The 18,136-nt window shown below is 40.5% G+C and overlaps 1 protein-coding gene across 1 annotated transcript in view; it reads right to left on the bottom strand.

The window, feature by feature from the left end:
- LOC117879455 (fructose-1,6-bisphosphatase isozyme 2) overlaps positions 1–12,715 on the bottom strand; it is a 35,264-nt gene extending 22,549 nt beyond the window's left edge. The window contains exons 1-3 of the mRNA XM_034774656.1: positions 12,327–12,715; positions 6,560–6,722; positions 5,338–5,430 (exon numbers count right to left, since the gene is read on the bottom strand). Coding sequence (XP_034630547.1) covers positions 5,338–5,430; positions 6,560–6,722; positions 12,327–12,499 — 429 coding nt within the window. The 5' untranslated portion in view covers positions 12,500–12,715. The remainder of the gene's footprint in view (positions 1–5,337; positions 5,431–6,559; positions 6,723–12,326) is intronic.
- Between the last annotated feature and the right edge of the window lie 5,421 nt (positions 12,716–18,136).

Below are 18,136 nucleotides of genomic sequence, written 5' to 3'. Positions count from 1 at the left end.
TTTTCTAACCAGTTCTACACTGGTGAAATATAGCAACTGTTTAACAATATGTAGCAAGATGGCAACTATTTACAGAAACAATTAAGGGGATTTAATTTCTGTGTGTGTTTGTGTGGTGGTGGGTTATGGGTTTTTTTTGGGAGGTGGATTGTTCTTAAATAAGAACAGACAGAATTAGCTACATGGCATGTTCTTCTCAATACTGAGACACAGCACCTTAATGGTTCCTGAGGACCTAAGACATCGTGTATGTTGTAAATTCCTATGAATGCATTCACATGTAGTCACATATTATGGACCCATGATAAAGAATTCATTTACCCCATTTGGTATGGTATAACTAATTATGATTCAGTGCAGAGCAGCTCATTCAGAAAGGTTACAGTGTACATAATGAATGCAAATTAATAAGAGTGCACATTTTAGATCCTTAATACTGACTATATGCTGCTAACTCTCTCCTAAAGAATCTTTTTCAAAAGCAGCTAGCTTGCCATGAACAGCATGTTTTTTATGCTTTTATACCTTAAAACCTTCTGTTCTAAAATTGTATGCCTATGGCGTGCACACATCTCAACATCAAAGCAATAATTGTCCACCATAGACTACTTACTTGCAAAATTAAATCTAAAAAATACACTTATGTGCAGATTGCAAACAATATTATGAATGCCTAACTTTTCTGTACTCTCCCCCTCCCCCTACACTAAAAATGGCCAGATTTGTGTGTGTGTGTGTGTGTGTGTGTCCCCCAAAAAAGCTTCTCATTCAGACCTTATTAGACCCTGGTGTTTATGTAAAGTGAATGTAAATAAATCTTGTATGGAAGACTGTTTTCAAATACAGTATATTTATCTATGATTGTTGCAGACTCATCACTAACGAATGCTTCCTCTCCCCTGCACCCCTAATATTCCTGGGTGAGAAACTAAACAATGATGGGCTATTCTGAGAAAGCAAAGGAACTTCTCCCTAGGGAAATGGATGCTGGCCAGAATTCAGCTTGTTTTTCAATTATTGTTCATGTCTGTGCTCTGAACAACCAAAGGGGGAAAGAAAGTTCAGAGTCAAACAAACTTCCACAAAGAAATGCAGATCTGTTCAAAGGTAAAAATAAAACGCTGGAAATGATGAGGTTATTTTATTGTCTTTTTAAGTCTGTGGAATAGTTCTGCCCTAGTGAAGTATAATAAAAAGTGAACCAGTGAATTAAAACAGACAGCAGAAGCCTGATAACAACCTTTGAGTATTTTCCTTCAACAATATTTTGGCTATGGTATAGGGGATGTCTTAGCATAGGCTTTAAAATAGCTGACTTCATAGAATCAAAGGTTTAAACTTTGGAAAAATCAGTTCAGCACTTCATTGTTGCAAGATAGATGAAATCAGTTCCATGAGGTTTTAATGTCTCTTTCAGAATACACTATACAAACTGAGTTTGAAATTTTTGTCATAAGTGACTTGCCCAAAGCCCAGGAGAGGGGGTTCACTATAATAGCTGGAATTAGATCTTGAAGAGTCCTGGTTCCCAATCTTGCGTTCAGATCACTAAACTATGCATCTCTTAGTAAAGATCAATAATTAGCATCTGTTGCCCTTTCCCCCTCTCCTTACTTCTCATGTACCAGGGGAAAATGACATGCACTGTTAAACTGATGGATAGTGAGAGAACTTGTCTGGAGATCTTGACAATATTACAAAAAAGGCAGTGGAATGTCACAGGACAGCTGTGGGATGTAAACTCATGCAGGGTGTGTGTGTGTGTGTGTGTGTGTGTGTGGAGGGGGAGGGGGGGAGAAGAGATTGATTAGGCTGCTATGTTTCCCCCAAAATTATAATTTTCAGTTATGCTAAAAAGTGGGTTAAGCCACCGCACTCCCAGGAGTTCACATATTAAAACAGCATCAGTAGTTATCTCTTAACAAACACACTGCTTAACCTACACAACATCTCAACAGGATCTGACGGCTAAGGCCCTGGAAGTCAGTTTTAAAGGCACCTGAACTTTTGACTTAAGCCAGATGGTCCGTCCACCTATCTCTGCTTTGCTTCCTTAAAGCTTTTTTTTTTATTTTTTTTTTTTTTTTTTTGAGTGGAGTTTTAGAAATAATATTCCTGCTGGTGAAAGGAGATTCAAGGGGAAGCAAAGAGGATACCAACATCTATTCATGAAGAGAAAAGAATGCAAGCAAAACCAAGAAGAAAAATAGAGTAAACAAACAATAACATGTTTCTTCAAGAGACTGCAGTACTGCATTTCTGCCACCAAGTGGGGTTGTGAGAGACTATAAATTAGGAGTGGTGTGCTGTCCTAGACTTGTTTACAAGACTTAAGGTGGTATCTTCCAGTACTAAGTAGGCAGGTACTGTTAGTTTCCTCTCTTTCCTTGGATTCAAAAGAATCTACAATGAGCCACAGGGGTCCCTTTTCAACCAGATGTTCCGGTTGAAAACGGACACTTGGCAACCCTAAATGGTAGTGGTCATTCTGTCTTTACCTTCAAGAAAGAAGTACTTCTTTAAAGAGAGTGCTCAAGATTCTAATGACTAGTGTTGGTAGGAGAATCTGACCCTACCATTTGTTTCTTCTCAGGCTATCTCTTCCTTACATCACTATATCAGATTTTAGGGACAGGGAATGAAAAAATCAGTGTACCGATCTGGCTCAAACCCTTCAGAAGGCCCCCTACATACCTTAAGGCCTTCTCTTAGCAGTGAATTGTTGTATCAAATGGAGTTGCCTCCAGCTCTTGAAATATACGGAGGAACTTTTTAAAAGACTACTTCTTAAATACAGCCCTGCATCCAGAAATATTTGGCATGGTTACCAAATCAACACTGCAGTTATTTTTACATAACCTGAACAACTATTGTTAAATTCCAACGATATCTGAATTCTGGCGATTAAGTCCCTCTTGTCAATGTGTAGGGAGCATGTTCATCCTTGTGTGCTTGTACAGAATACTGTTCATAAGGGGGAAAGATGTGGTCCAAGACTGGACTAGAAGCCAGGAGCTCTAATTCCAGCTCTGACACTCACTTTCTTTGTAGCCTTGGCACATTACTTAGACTATTTGATGGTTCATTGTTCAAAAGATGCTGTCTCAGTCTATTAAAGTTCTAACTAGCTTTATAGCTTCTTTCCTAAAAGGAAGTCACTTCACAGAAATGTTTGAACACTGGAGTGCCTTTGGGATCCAGGTTCAGGCAGTGACATGATGAGAAAATCATTCATATGCACGATCATATAATCAGAAGGGACCCCATAAATGTGGTAGCAGTTATGAATGGTCTTTTTAAGCTGACCTGATGTACTTCAAAATCCTTTCCATGGGGAAGATTATTTAAAATTGTTTAAATTATTTTCTTTCCTAGATAGATTTTCAGTCCCTTGGGAGAGCATTTCATCATTTTTTCTTTCATAAATGTCTGTTGCTGCAGAATTTCAAAAAATTTTTATTACTTGGTTATTTTGATTTAGCTAATGGCTTTGAAGAAGGGCATGTTGGTAAAAATCCCATAAAATCCTCCCATCTGAGAGGGCTGGATATTTAGCTAATTTATCCTGCTAAATTAGCACCTCAGTGGAAAGGAAGATGCTAAATAAAAAATGCTGTCTGTGCATAAATGCCCTTTCTAGTACCTGTGTGTACAACATAGTTTTTTGTCTTTCAAGTGTGATTTGTTAAATTGTTCAAATAACTAAAATAAGTGCACTTGATCCTGTGGGTGGAATCTTTATCCTTTGGTTACATCTAACCTTTTGAGGGACTGAAGTAATTTTGTATTGAGTATTGTAGGTTGTACATTAATGAATTGTACCATTCATTAAGTATTGATGTTTGCCCCTACATAGACTTTAATTCTAAAATGAGATGTCAGAAGGCACTCAGGTTTTGTTTGTTGGTTCGTTCGTTTGTTTGAGAGAGAGTGAGGAAAAAATTGTAGAAAACGAATTGAAAACCTTATTGGTAAGTGGTTTTGAAAGGCCTCGCCATTACTGGGGGGAAAAAGGGGTGTTCTTAACTCCAGTTAGCCATCTTGAGGTAAAATCCTAAAGAAGACAAGGCAGTTTGTAGTTTTCACACAAATTAGCAGCTGGAGTTATATATAAGAGGGAGCTTATTCTTGAACTCAACCTGTTAACTTGTGAAGACTACAGACTTCCTTGTCTTCATTAGGATTTTACCTCCAGATGGCTACATGGAGTTAAGAACACCCCTTTCCCCCTCCCCGAGAAGGCAAGGTCAAAAAGGGTACTACTAAATGGTAATATGATGCTCACAGTTATAAATTCAATAGACACCACATAGTAATTTCCTGTTCTAAGTGTAGGAGGTAATCATGGCATCTTGCCTTCTGTTTTCTGAGCCTTTAGGATTCATGTTTTTAAGCATTTCTTTGCAAACATGAGAGCTGTAACCTTAAAAAAGAGAGAACTGTGTGTCTCGTGTCATCATATGATTCTGTGAGCTAGGGGCTTTCATAAAAGCAACAAATATTGCAAGACTTGCAGTAAAATTGTGAGAACTGACATCATTCTAACTGTTGGCAAATGCTGGTGGTTAAATGGCTTCCACTCTGTTGATACTCAGACCTTCCTGTCAACTGTTGGGAATGGGTGACATCTGCGCTGATTGAATTGGCTTCATTAGCACTGACCTCCCATCTTTTCATGTGCTGTAATATATATACCTGCCTACTGTATTTTTCACTCCATGCATCTGATGAAGTGGGTTTTAGCCCATGAAAGCTTATGTCCAAATAAATTTGTTAGTCTCTAAGATGCCACAAGGATTCCTTGTTGTTTTTGCTGATACAGACTAACACTGCTACCACTCTGAAACCTGGCACTCTATGTAGCTCCCTAGTGGGCAAACAAACATTGTGAGTTGTAGAGATGGACAGGAACCCATATTCCAGACCTGAACATTCCTGAACTTTAAGTTTGGTTCTGCACCTTGACACTGGAGCTCTGGCCCATCTCTACATCCTGTCCCCATCCCACCCCCAGCACTCACTGAAGTGAGTAAATAGGATTGATGTAGCTAACGAGTTGCCTTATAATTAGAAACCACTTTTGTTTTAATTACTCTGTGTGATACAGAAGGAAGTGCTGTGGCCCAAGAATTTCATGTGGACAATTAAGTGTGCTTCTTCCTAAAAATTCAGCCCATTATTTGATATAAATATATATTCATTGTATATCTATATCACTGTCTCTTTAAAGCTTTTTATCCAAAAGACAGTGGAAAAGAAAGTGAAGCGAGCTGATATATAGGAAATGTTTTGTTCTCACTGGGTGAATCATACTGTGTGTTTTGTTCATCAACGTACCTTCTTGTAGATAGCAAATATCGTTCCTATTGATGCCAAGCAATCTATATTGGAAGAACCATCTAGTGGATCAAAGCACACCACATATTTACCCTAGAAGGAGAGAGAAGAGGAGTATTAAATATGCTGACTTGCTGTATCTTTTTCCTTTTGTTTTGTTTTGTTTTTTTTTTTAAATGGAGATATCCTATCTCCTAGAACTGGAAGGGACCTTGAAAGGTCATCGAGTCCAGCCCCCTGCCTTCACTAGCAGGACCAAGTACTAATTTTGCCCCAGATCCCCAAGTGGCCCCCTCAAGGATTGAACTCACAACCCTGGGTTTAGCAGGCCAATGCTCAAACCACTGAGCCATCCCTCCCCACCATCTTTTTCTTACAACATTTAGATAACCAAATGCCCTTGATAAATCCGGACCGAATAAGGTTGTAATCTGTATAGCACATCACCAAAATGCAGAGAGAGAAGGGGCTTGCCCAAACAGCTGACAGTGTAACTACACAAAAGATCGGGGGTGAGGAAAGGGCATAGTGTGAAAGCAAAGGAACTGAGTGGTTTTGTTCCAGTTTTTGTTTTGGTTTATTGAACAAATTTTGTTTAAATTGTATTGTGAGTTGAATGAATGGATTTATGAAGTGAGGCTTGAGGGTAGGGAGGCAGGGATGGCTGGCTTTTGGTGGAGTGCTAATCGAAATCCTGAACTGTGAATTAGTGTTTCCTTGGGACTTCATGTTAAATTAATGGAGGGGTATCATAATCGAAGATGATTTCCATACATCCGGAAATCCCAGAAGTAGCCATTTGTTAGGGCAGTTAATTTAGAGCCCAGTTCTGCCAGCCTTGCTCAAACTGAGTAGCACTGTACTCCTTATAGTCCTGCAAATATTCATGCAAACAAAAACAGGTCACACCAATGTTCAAAAAAGGGTCCAAACATGGTAGGATTCAATTGGGATCCCAGTTTCACTAACATGCTCACAAATAATTATTCCCCCAGTTTTAATTATGAATCCTTTGCAAGGACTTCCTTACTTATTGAAAACCGCTCACCCACTGTAACTAATCATTTAAGCAGTAGAATAATATGCAGATTCTCTGCTATTACTTAGGAACTTGTGCCTTTTTACTTTCTTACAGGTAACATAGTCCCTAACCTCTTTTTCAATACTTGGAATAACAGCACCACCTGCTGCTAAATGAGAGAACACAGACATATATACAGACCCTCTTGTCTTGTGGAGTGATAATGGCATCTTTATTCTCCTCTGAGACTAGGACACAGGTGCCATAGGAGGATTGTAGCATGTTAATAACCAGAGAATTGGATAGCACATCCAGCTTCTTCACTTCATCACCAGTCACGTTCACAGTTCCTGCTATTCCATACCTAAAGAAAGGAGGATGTGTACATGGCAGTGAAAACACTAAGAAACCTCAAAGCAACAAGACAGGCCTGAATTTTGACAGGAACATAATGTTCATGAACATTAAGACTTCGGAAAAGTGATGACCGTGGCTTTTCCCTGCCAATCTCTCACCCTCCACACCTCCCACACACACCAAGTCTTTAAAATATCTCTGTAGATATCCATTCCTGGTGGTAAATGAAAATCTGCCCAAGGGAGGGAAAGATTGTGGCTTCAGTTCTGGGCTGTGATCTCTTCATGACAGTTCAGCCACTATAAAGTCACCTTAACTGACTGACCTCTGAGGAATACTGCAGGCACCAGAATGGCCCTTCTCTATCCTCAAACACCCTCTTCCCCCCCCCCCCCCATGAGGCTCCTGCTGCGAGTGAGTGCTGGGGGAGATGGCCAAAGGATGGAGGCTTGTTTGAGGAAGGAGTGTGTGGCCAGAGCCTGTTCTCTGGCTCAGAGCAGCCCGTAGGGAGCCATTCGGCATCTCCATAAATTAAACCAGCCTGTAAGGAGTCTTTAATTTACATCTGGGGCCAGACAGATCACTGTCCAGGCCCCAAATTCAGAGCCTTATAAACCTCGTTGAGCTACCTCTCTCTCTCTCCTCTGAACTGCACCTCAGAATGGACTAGATTAGACAGTGATGGCATTTCCATGATAAACCCCTATTTTCAGAGGTTTAGTTTAAAAAAAAATTCTAAAGCAAAACTCTCAACTCAGAAAATAAAATTGTGATTTACTTTATCTAATTCAGTCACTTTTGAGACCAAGGGAAGCAAATAAGAGACCCTGTGACAGCATTTTATTGCTCTCCTATAAAGCAAATACTTCGCTTTTATAAAGGGGCAGGTGGTTAGTCCTTAAATGGACTATTTTCTCTTTTCTTAAATTTTTAAAACTTTTTTTTTTTGTGTGTTTTTCCCTGTTGGAGCCCTTGTTGGGGGAACTGTGCTCCCCCTCCCTCTTTCTCTCCCTCTCCAACTCCCTCAGGATAGCATGATGTGTTGTTTTTTAAATACAGTACTGACCAAGATTTTCAAAATTAAGTAGTGTTCTTGGGGTTACTCAGTTTTTGGGTGCCCATCTTGCCACCTTAAGGTGCCTTAAGTAGGGCCCCTCCCTCTAAAAGATGCCTAAAATCACTAGTCTCTCTCAAAAATTCTGGTCACTTGTTCTTGAACTATGTTTGTCTGGGGAGCCTCACTGTTGACCATGGACCTTAAACATAAGCAAGACTGCAGCGCACACTGTTATAGCTTCCCACAGGAAGATACGTGGTTATATTCCTTGTGCATGCAAAGCTGATGAAAGTAACCAGGATGTGCAAAGAATACGGCATCAAGCCCAGAATATTTATTAAGAATTCTTCACTTGCCGTCCAAGTGATTTGATCTTGCTCCCATCGCTGAAGTCAGTAGGGTTTGATCAAATGTGCTGCATACTTTGCTTTTTAAAATCAGAATGAGCGCATGTTGCAGTTGGTTTAGACTTCCTTTATAGAAAACAGAAGTAGGCTTAATGTCAAATTTTATATCAGATCCTAGCCATAATTTTAAAGAGATCCCAAATGGCACACAAATTAATCCGTTTGGTAATATGCCTTACTAATGTTTTCCATATGCAAGTGCTTCTACTTCATGTAGTGACCCATCTATACCACCAGATGGCTCCATTTTGCAGTCAATCAGTGACTGCACTTCAGAAAGAGTTGTTGATTCCTCATAGAAAACTTATAGTTTGGCGACTTTCAAAATTTATTTCCCCTTGTTTTTAGGGAAATTTGCTTGAAGACAGGAGTTTTGTTTGTTAAATATCCTTCTGTTCTTGCTGCTTCTTTTGCTACCACGATAATGTTTGTGATGGCTTCAGTGGTTGCTGTGGAAATTATATCTGGGGCTCGGAAGGGGATGGGGGGGAGGGAGAGGGAGACACACATGGATTATTTCACTCATCACAGAAATGTATCCACCCCTGAGAAGGAATGGAGCAGCTGTTTTAATGTATTTGGAGTATTGGGATGGGAAGTGATTCCATCAACGCTGTCCTTCCTTGTGTCTCCTTTGCCGCCTTTTCTTTTCCCCCAAGAATATGGGGGCCTGCTGCTGTCACCTCCACTGCCCCAGAGTCCATCACTTTCTCCCTGATGAGTTTTTTTTTTTTTTTTTTTTTTTTCCCCTTGCACTGATGCCCACAAGGAGTGCACTAGAGCCACACTGGGGCATCTGCCATTGCACAGCAGCGACACCTGGCAATGGAACTGCAGCTATAACAGGATAGGGGGAAGAAGCAGAGCCCCTGAGCTCACAGCATAGGATTGGAAGCTATGATACCACAATGCATTGTTAGTGCCATGCTGAGGATTTCTGTGGAATTAGTTGAGCTCTCAGTTGGAGGGAAGATTGCCACCAACAGAATCCATAGTGCGACTTCCTGCTGCACCTGGAAATATTCAGACTTTACAAAGGACTGACATTAATCAGAGAACAAGGGGTTGGAGCAGATAAATTCTTGTGAAACAAAGGTCATGTTTTCATGTGTTTGCCAACAGATGGCCAGACACTAAAGCTAATAAGCAGAGTTCCCTATCTGATTGCTTCACTCTTTGCTTACGTACATGTTACCACAGCTGTCGCTATAAAGCACTTTGTCACTCGCAGCAGCTCTCTCTCTTGAGGGAAAAAGTTGGAGACTCCCCAGCTGAGGGAAGGGAAATAATGACCCATGAAATAGAAGTACAGTGATTTCTAAATAGGGTACTTTTAAGTCTTTCTTAGTGACATTTCACTATTAAGATTGTTGGGGCATGCTACAACATGCTATTATTCACAGTATGTGGTTTTATTAAATGATTATGTATGACATACAGATTAGACTTATTCAGTAAGCTCACAATTAGTTGCAGAGCCCAACAAATGACTTCAGCTATGTATCCACTCCAAGATAATCTGCTCAGATTTCACATATGTAATGTATAAGTATTTTCTTTTCAAAGAAACAAATGGAATTTGCCTCCTAACTGCCCTCTGTGTCTTTCAAAATCTTCTCCTTTGTTGGTGAATGGAAAACTTTCAAAAAGTTGGTGTTAACTTTTTAAATATTAAAGAAGCCACGCCATAACCTCTTATTTGGGAGAATTAGAAATGGCAGGCCTATTTAACTTCATTTGTCATTTAAAAAAAAAAAATTCTAGCCCTTTTTCAAGTGAAGATAGTATTGAAAATATAAACGGATGTCAATCCTAGTGAATGATTTACAATTGGTCATTGAAATTTCCTAAAGCTCATGGTTGGTTGTATGACATGACTGATGAGATCTGTGGGATGTATGATTATTGGATTATTTCCTGAAACTTTTGTTTTTTCAAAGAGAGGCCTTTCTTTCTCAATATAATAGATGCTTCAGTTCTAAGGGAGGAATTGTAATGTTGAAATATTAGTCATGTCTTTTTTAGGTTAAGAATAAATTCTGTTTCTTATCTATATATTATTATTTACTATGTATTTTAGGGTTTTAAAAATTGGAATACCACAAAAGTTCAGAATGCAACTTTTCCTTTGTAATGTCAGTGAAAACAGTTTGGCTTCAGTTAATATCCAACAAGAGTGGGGAGGGAAATGGTCTAGTGGTTACAGCACAGGAGAGGTTCAATAAGGAAAAGTGCAGAGTCCTGCACTTAGGATGGAAGAATCCCATGCACCCCTACAGACTAGGGACCGAATGGCTAGGCAGCAGTTCTGCAGAGAAGGATCTAGGGGTTACAGTGGACGAGAAGCTGGATATGAGTCAACAGCTAATGGTATTTTGGGCTGTATAAGTAGGGGCATTGCCAGCAGATTGAGGGATGTGATCATTCCCCTCTATTCGACATTGGTGAGGCCTCATCTGGAGTACTGTCCAGTTTTGGGCCCCACACTACAAGGAGGATGTGGAAAAATTGGAAAGAGTCCAGCAGAGGGCAACAAAAATGATTAGGGGGCTGGAGCACATGTCTTATGAGGAGAGGCTGAGGGAACTGGGATTGTTTAGTCTGCAGAAGAGAAGAATGAGGGGGGATTTGATAGCTGCTTTAAACTACCTGAAAGAGGGTTCCAAAGAGGATGGATCTAGTCTGTTCTTAGTGGTAGCAGACAGAACAAGGAGTAATGGTCTCAAGTTGCAGTGGGGGAGGTTTAGGTTGGATATTAGGGAAAAACGTTTTCACTAGGAGGGTGGTGAAGCACTGGACTGGGTTACCTAGGGAGGTGGTGGAATCTCCTTCCTTAGAGGTTTTTAAAGTCAGGCTTGACAAAGCCCTGGCTGAATGATTTAGTTGGGGTTTGGTCCTGCTTTGAGCAGGGGTTTGGACTAGATGACCTCCTGAGGTCCCTTCCAACCCTGATGTTCTGTGAGAGTCAAGGATCTATTTCTGGGTCTGCCACTGACTCACTGTGAGACCTTGGGCAAAGCACATAACTGCTCTATGAATTATATTTCCCATCTGTAAAATGGGGATAATGATACCTTGCTCACATGGTGCTGTGATGTTTATTCATAGTTTGCAAAGGACATAAAGATTCTTGAATGAGGATGCTGTAGAAATGCAAAGTACTAGAGATTCCTCTGCCATAGAGTATATAGGAATAAACTGCTTAATGGAGTATTCTGCCATCATTATACATGTATAGCCACATCACTAACCTCGGAATTAAGCATACACACCATACACATATACAAGAATATATGTAAATTATACAGTTTTTATTAGATTTCTCTTCCTGCCCCCAGCCTCTACTGACGCGTTGCTACTGAAGAACCAGCATCAGTGTCTATTTTGAGCCAATGCATGAAAAACAGGTCAGTTCATTTCAGACCATTTCAAGGCAATCCTCAGTTCCCATCTTCTAATAGACCAGAAGCCAGACGAGCTGGTTGTGTTTGCCCTTCACATAGGGCCACACACCACTTTCGGGTGACCTTGACACCCGAGGGAGTGGGATACACACAAGGAGGACAGTATATGGCCTTCTCTTAGCACTGCTGAATCATAATATTGTTAGTACTGTAGTAATGGATATGGACATCAGCATTCCCAAGGTAAACCCTGATTTTCCACAGTTCAGACGCTAGCTGTGACAATCTGTTTGGACGTTAGCAGAAGATATCTAAATGTGATAGTCTTCAAATTTTCTAAGACTTAAAAATACACCAGTTTCACCATTTAAAAAAGATAAGAAGATGATTAGGACAGGAAATAATGGCACTAGGTTTTTGTTTTGCTTTCATTTGACTGTTTTTAAACTGAAATTTTGCAGAACCACAGCTAGTCTCAGGGAACATTTCAGGAACAATTTTAAAATTCTCCATAAACCCACACTCCCCCTTCTGGCATGTACATCATTTCTAATATCATTTTTGCTAGATTTTGGGTTCAGAATTCATACTTTCTGTTACATGGTTTAAAAGAAGCATATTGAATTTAAAGTGGGTGAATTTTTGAAAAAATTCACAAAACTCTTGCCCTTTTCCCAGTCTTCATGTGGAGGCAAATCCCTCTCCTCCTCCTCCCTTCCCCCATATGTCTAAATAGGACTCACATGTGGGCGAGGCCTGCCTTTCTGACTGCAGAGGAGGTGGCCTTCACGGCAGTCAGCATTGAGTTGAGCAGCTGTGTCAGCTCCCCTGTAGCGCCTTTAACGCGTCGTCCCTTTTCCATAACGTATCGGGTAAGGGTTAACATATCTGTTTCGAAGGGACTTCTGTCTGACATCTTTGCTGGCAAATAAAGTTATCTTTTTAGTTAGAACTAGTTGCTTTCCTGCAACGTTGCTTCTCCTCAGTAGCTGTTGTATTTTAAGGAGACGCTGTTGGCTCGTGTGCTAGACATGGTTTATTAAAATGTTCTTGAGCCCATGTGATTTAAATGCTTGAAATAGCTGTGCAGTCTGCCTGTTGTGTAGATCTCCCAGGATGCATAAAAGCAGCTTGGGAAAGAGACAACTACTGAAAAACTACCCTCCTCCCCCTTCTCCTCCACATATTTAATCTAGTGATTTGCAAACATAATACTAATCCTGTTGCGTGGAGAGCAGTGAAAGGTTATTAGTACAGATGTCTTGCTAGCAAGTCAGTTAAGTGCCATTCAGCAGATAGATAGGGGAACGGTCTGTAACAAAGACGAAACTAGAATTATATCTTGCTCCAGCTGAGTCTGAAAGATAAATCAGTTCACTTATTTGACAGCTTCTTGACAAATTTCAAATGGAGAAAATATGCAACAGCGTTGTTGATATGCTAGTTCCTTATGCAATCGATTCTGCTGCACATCACACTGTTGCCGGCACAGAGTGCCCGAGGACAGCAACAGCGGGGTTTGTTGCCCAGTGTGCTTTGCGCCAATAAACACACCAGGGGTGGAGAAACAATCAAAGTTTATTTGGGATCCCAAAGCGGTGCAAGGAGACTGGCAAGTCTCAAATCAAGCACACTAACAGAAACAGTTTTTCTTCTTTTATACGTTTTGCAGTTAAGCTTCACCCCCCCCCCCTTTCCCTCCCTTCCCTGGTAACAGTTACTAAGCAAATAACGATTACATTTAAGCAGTTAAGTCATTCTTGGCAGCTATAAGCCTAGCTTGTTAGTAACTTCTTTAAACCGTTATTTTGTCCTTTTTCCCTTCAGTCAGAAACATGCAGGCCTCATTATTACCGCTTGATACCGGTGTGAGCAGGGGGTTGCACACAGATAACTGGTTGCTTACATATTCCAATTGCACCTGGCTTTTGAGGTTGATTAGAGTTTAAACATGGAAGAAGTTTGGTTCATATAGGCCTAGTGCAGGAAGGCTTCATTGACACTTAGTGGCCTTCCACCCTCCCGAGTTACCTAGGGTTATGCCTAGTGACACCAACAACACTAAGCACTCTGAAATCGGTACACTAGTGATCTCTTCCAGTACAACACGGACTAAGCAATTTAGCTGTGGGGTCAATAGCCAAGTTTCAGTTTTTGAACTGGAAATTTTGCCCACAATGTTGCGGGGCTGGGCAGCAAAGATCAGTGCCATGAGGCACTGGCTGTCCCACTTTGGTATGCTTCTTCAGCTCCCTGGTCACAGAGGGCCTAGCTTTCAAAGGCATTTAGAGTCCTAGTGCTAAAGGCCAGAAGGGGCCACCAAACCATCTAATCTGACATGTATATCACAGGCCACCACCACCACTACCATTCAGCACTTGCACAATTCCCAGTGAAGTCAGTGGAAGTTGCATGGCCTCTCCCTGGGCGCAGGAAGGCTGCAGAGTGCTACACTTCTGAAAAATCACATCTTAAGCATGTGCCCCTGTTAAAAAGGGGCTAGTACCTAAAGTACCTACTTCATATGGGTAGTGTGAGCTTAGTTGGTTGTCTCATGGAAACTGTTCTGGCATGCTAAATTATATAACTAGACACTAGCATGCTTAGCATCTACACATTGATTTGCTACAAATTTTCTCTAAAGGTGTCTTATATTCCTTGTTAGTTGAACATGATCACAGCAGGCTATCATTCTTTCTTAGTCCATGCTAACTTGTAATATTACAGTGCAGTGTAGGTGAAAAGCACTGGTGAATTAAAGCCTGAGATATGGCTAAGTAGTTATTCAATAACTTACAAGAGCAAGTTAAACTTTAAGCATTTCTATACACCACAAGTTTGCAGCAATGTCACTAGATTGATTTAAAAATCAATTAATTGTAATCAAAGTTACACTGGTGCAACTTTTCTAATATAGACAGGCACTAACTTGCAACTGCATTACACTCTCAGCATGCTTGGACAGCCTTATGATTGTGAAGCGCTTTAAGATCTGATGAAAAAACACTACATAAGAGCCAAGCAGTATTATTATTTGTTAGAATACTGCTATGTGTGGACAGAGAAATGTAAGTGAAATAGGACTGATAGCACAGATTCTCTAACCTGATAATTACACATGAGCTGATATTAACATTTTAATTACACCTGGTGTAGTTTGTCTCAATACAGATAAGACAGTAAGGACACAGAGTGTAGATGCAAAAACAACATAGTATGAAAAAGTTAGCCCCAATTGTTAACTTTATCATCCTTTTAAAAATCAAAAGCTGACAATGCTACGTGACACCAAGGGGCAAGGGATAAGTGCATGCTGTATCTGGTAGACTTCAGCTCTCGGGATCTTTGTCGTATCTCTAAGGAAGGAGCATATGAAGTGGCAAATTGAGTTACTCAGATGGATCTCCACAAGGTTTGAGTGCAAGCTATCAACTCTGTTACCTCTGTCCTCCAAGATGCTGATAATTTCCAGAATATTTTCTTCTATCTTTCATGTAGACTATCATGATTTACTTCAAAGCACATGAATCAAAGTATGAGTCTGTGATATTTTGACAGGTTTCAGAGTGGTAGCTGTGTTAGTCTGTGTCAGCAAAAACAACAGTAGCAGGTGTGTATATATACATAGTACATGAAAAGATGGGAGTTGCCTTACTAAGTGGGGAGGGGGGGGTCAGTCTAACGAGACAATTCAATTAACAGTAGAATACCAAGGGAGGAAAAAATCACTTTTGTAGTGGTAATGAGGGTGCCCATTTCAAACAGTTGACAAGAAGGTGTGAGTAACAGTAGGGGAAAATTAGGATGGGAAAATTAGGTTTTCTAATGACCCATCCACTCCCAGTCTTTATTCAGGCCTAATTTGATGGTGTCCAGTTTGCAAATTAATTCCAGTTCTTTAGTTTCACATTGGAGTCTGTTTTTGAAGGTTTCTGTTGAAGATTTGCCACTTTTAAATCTTTTATTGAATGACCAGGGAGATTGAAATGTTCTCCTACTGATTTTTGAATGTTATAATTCCTGATGTCAGATTTGTGTCCATTTATTCTTTTGCGTAGAGACTGTCTGGTTTGGCCAATGTACATGGCAGAGGGCCATTGCTGGCACATGATGGCATATATCACATTGGTAGACGTGCAGGTGAATGAGCCCCTGATGGTGTGGTTAGGTCCTATGATGGTGGCCCTTGAATAGATATGTGGACAGAGTTGGCACCAGGGTTTGTTGCAGGGTTTGGTTCCTGGGTTAGTGTTTTTGTTGTGTGGTGTGTAGTTGCCGGTGAGTACTTGCTTCAGGTTGGGGGCCTGTCTCCCAAGGTCTGTGAGAGTGAGGGATCATCCTTCAGGATAGGTTGTAGATCCTTAATGATGTGCTGGAGAGGTTTTAGTTGGGGGCTGTAGGTGATGGCTAGTGGCGTTCTGTTACTTTCTTTGTTGGGCCTGTCTTGTAGTAGGTGACTTCTGGGTACCCTTCTGGCTCTGTCAATCTGTTTCTTCACTTCACCAAGTGGGTATTGTAGTTTTAAGAACGCTTGATAGAGATCCTGTAGGTGTGTGTCTCTGTCTGAGGGATTGAAGCAAATGCAGTTGTATCTTAGAGCTTGGCTGCACACAATGGATCATGTGATCTGGTCTGGATGAAAGCTGGAGGCATGTAGGTAAATTTAGTGGTTAGTAGGTTTCCGGTATAGGGTGGTATTTATGTGACCATCGCTTATTAGCACTGTAGTGTCTGGGAAGTCGATCTCTTGTGTGGTCCAGGCTGAGGTTGATGGTGGGGTGGAAATGGTTGAAATCCCGGTGGAATTCCTCAAGGCTTTTTTTCCATGGGTCCAGATGATGATGTCATCAATATAGCGTAAGTAGAGTAGGGGCATTAGGGAACGAGAGCTGTGGAAGTGTTGTTCTAAGTCAGCCATAAAAATGTTGGCATACTGTGGGGCCATGCGAGTACCCATAGCAGTGCTGCTGACTATTGTGATATTTTGGAGCATCTTTTGCCAGGTTGTACGACTTTTCTTTCTTTGAAGAGAAAAACCTAAAATAGTTTGTTACTTCAGGAAGTGTGATTAAACTATTATACTGCATATTCACAAGGGGACAGAGTTAAAGTTGTACATGCAGCCTTAAGCAGTGATTCTCAACCATTTCCATACTGGAACCCTTCTAGCCCTAAACCTCTATCCTGTCTAGCCAGAATCTTGCTGGGCCCATCCAACCACAGCCCATTTAGCAGCACAGGAATGGCAGGATGGTTATGATTCACTTCACCTGTTCCACTTATCCCAGGTTCAGAACCCATGTATCTATATGTCCCCACACTGGAATGGGGATAAAGTTCAGTAACAAATTCTAATCAAAAATTTGTTTTAGTTGGTTCAAGGGTGTTGTTGAAGCTAATAAAACCATTATTTGAACTTTTCTTTTAGGTGCAAAGTCCATTAAATCTTAAAGCAGGTAATAAATGTCAGTATGCTTTGTATTTATAAAATGAAAAGCAATAAACGAGCACTCATACACCCCTACAACACTGCATTAATTTCCACATATGATTCTACTTGCAAACTTTGAGATTTATTGTAGACAAATGGTGGGTTCAGAGTGGAAACAGAGGAAGGATCAACTGGTGTTTAAGGCACAAGACTGGATATCAGGAAATCTGAGTCCTATTCCTGGTTCTGCCAAAGATGCGCAAGGTCACATAGGACAAGGTATTCAAGCTGTTTTGCTGGACAAAATAAGTGTTTAATACTGTGAATTATCAATACTGTTTAATGTGAGGGAGGGGAATAAAACCTCTCAGGTGTGCAATTATGTTCATAAAAATGCTTGAGTGGCCCTTAAGCTAGAGGTGCTATAGAAATTTAAAGTAATTTAAAATATACATGAAGCCTTGTCAAGATCCAGTTTGATAGGATTCTTCTCTTGCTTTGCCTGACAATCACTACAAAAGAAGTGGTAATGATTCACATTTCTATTAGGATGGGGGGCTAGAGCTGCTTCTTAAACATGACGCCCCTGGACCCTCTCCTCCCCTCCCCCCTCCAAATTTTAAATGTTAGTAGTTTGTTACATATATAGGCTGTAATCAGAGCTGATGACCTTTCATCAAATGCCAAAGTTCTTCAATGTCTTAGCAGAAGAGTAGCCAATATGGCAATTGCAGCTAAAGATTTACACTCTGGTGAGAGTAATCCTTTCACTTCCATTCAGTATGAATGGCTAATTCTGCCAATGGATTTATAAGTATCTTGCAGATTTTTCTGTAAATGGTTACAACAAATTTAAAAAGCAGTCAAAGTCACGTGAGCTTTCATACTAGCCCTGTATACCTTACAGCTAACACCTACCCCCTTAACGTTCAACACTAACTTGTTCAAATGACAGTCTGTATTTCTCTCCATTCCCTCCCCAAAAGAAAATCCCTACTATCTAATCTAAAAACTGAACTGCTATGATTAGGCAGTACTGTCCTTCATTCTATAACCTTTACCTTCTGCCAGGGTGTAGTTTTTAAAAATAGATATGGGCCAGCTAGGAATTCCTGATGTAGT

Source organism: Trachemys scripta, chromosome 6 (genome assembly GCF_013100865.1).
Source record: "Trachemys scripta elegans isolate TJP31775 chromosome 6, CAS_Tse_1.0, whole genome shotgun sequence".
NCBI lineage: Eukaryota > Metazoa > Chordata > Testudines > Emydidae > Trachemys > Trachemys scripta.
This window is presented reverse-complemented; position numbering and strand designations above follow the sequence as displayed.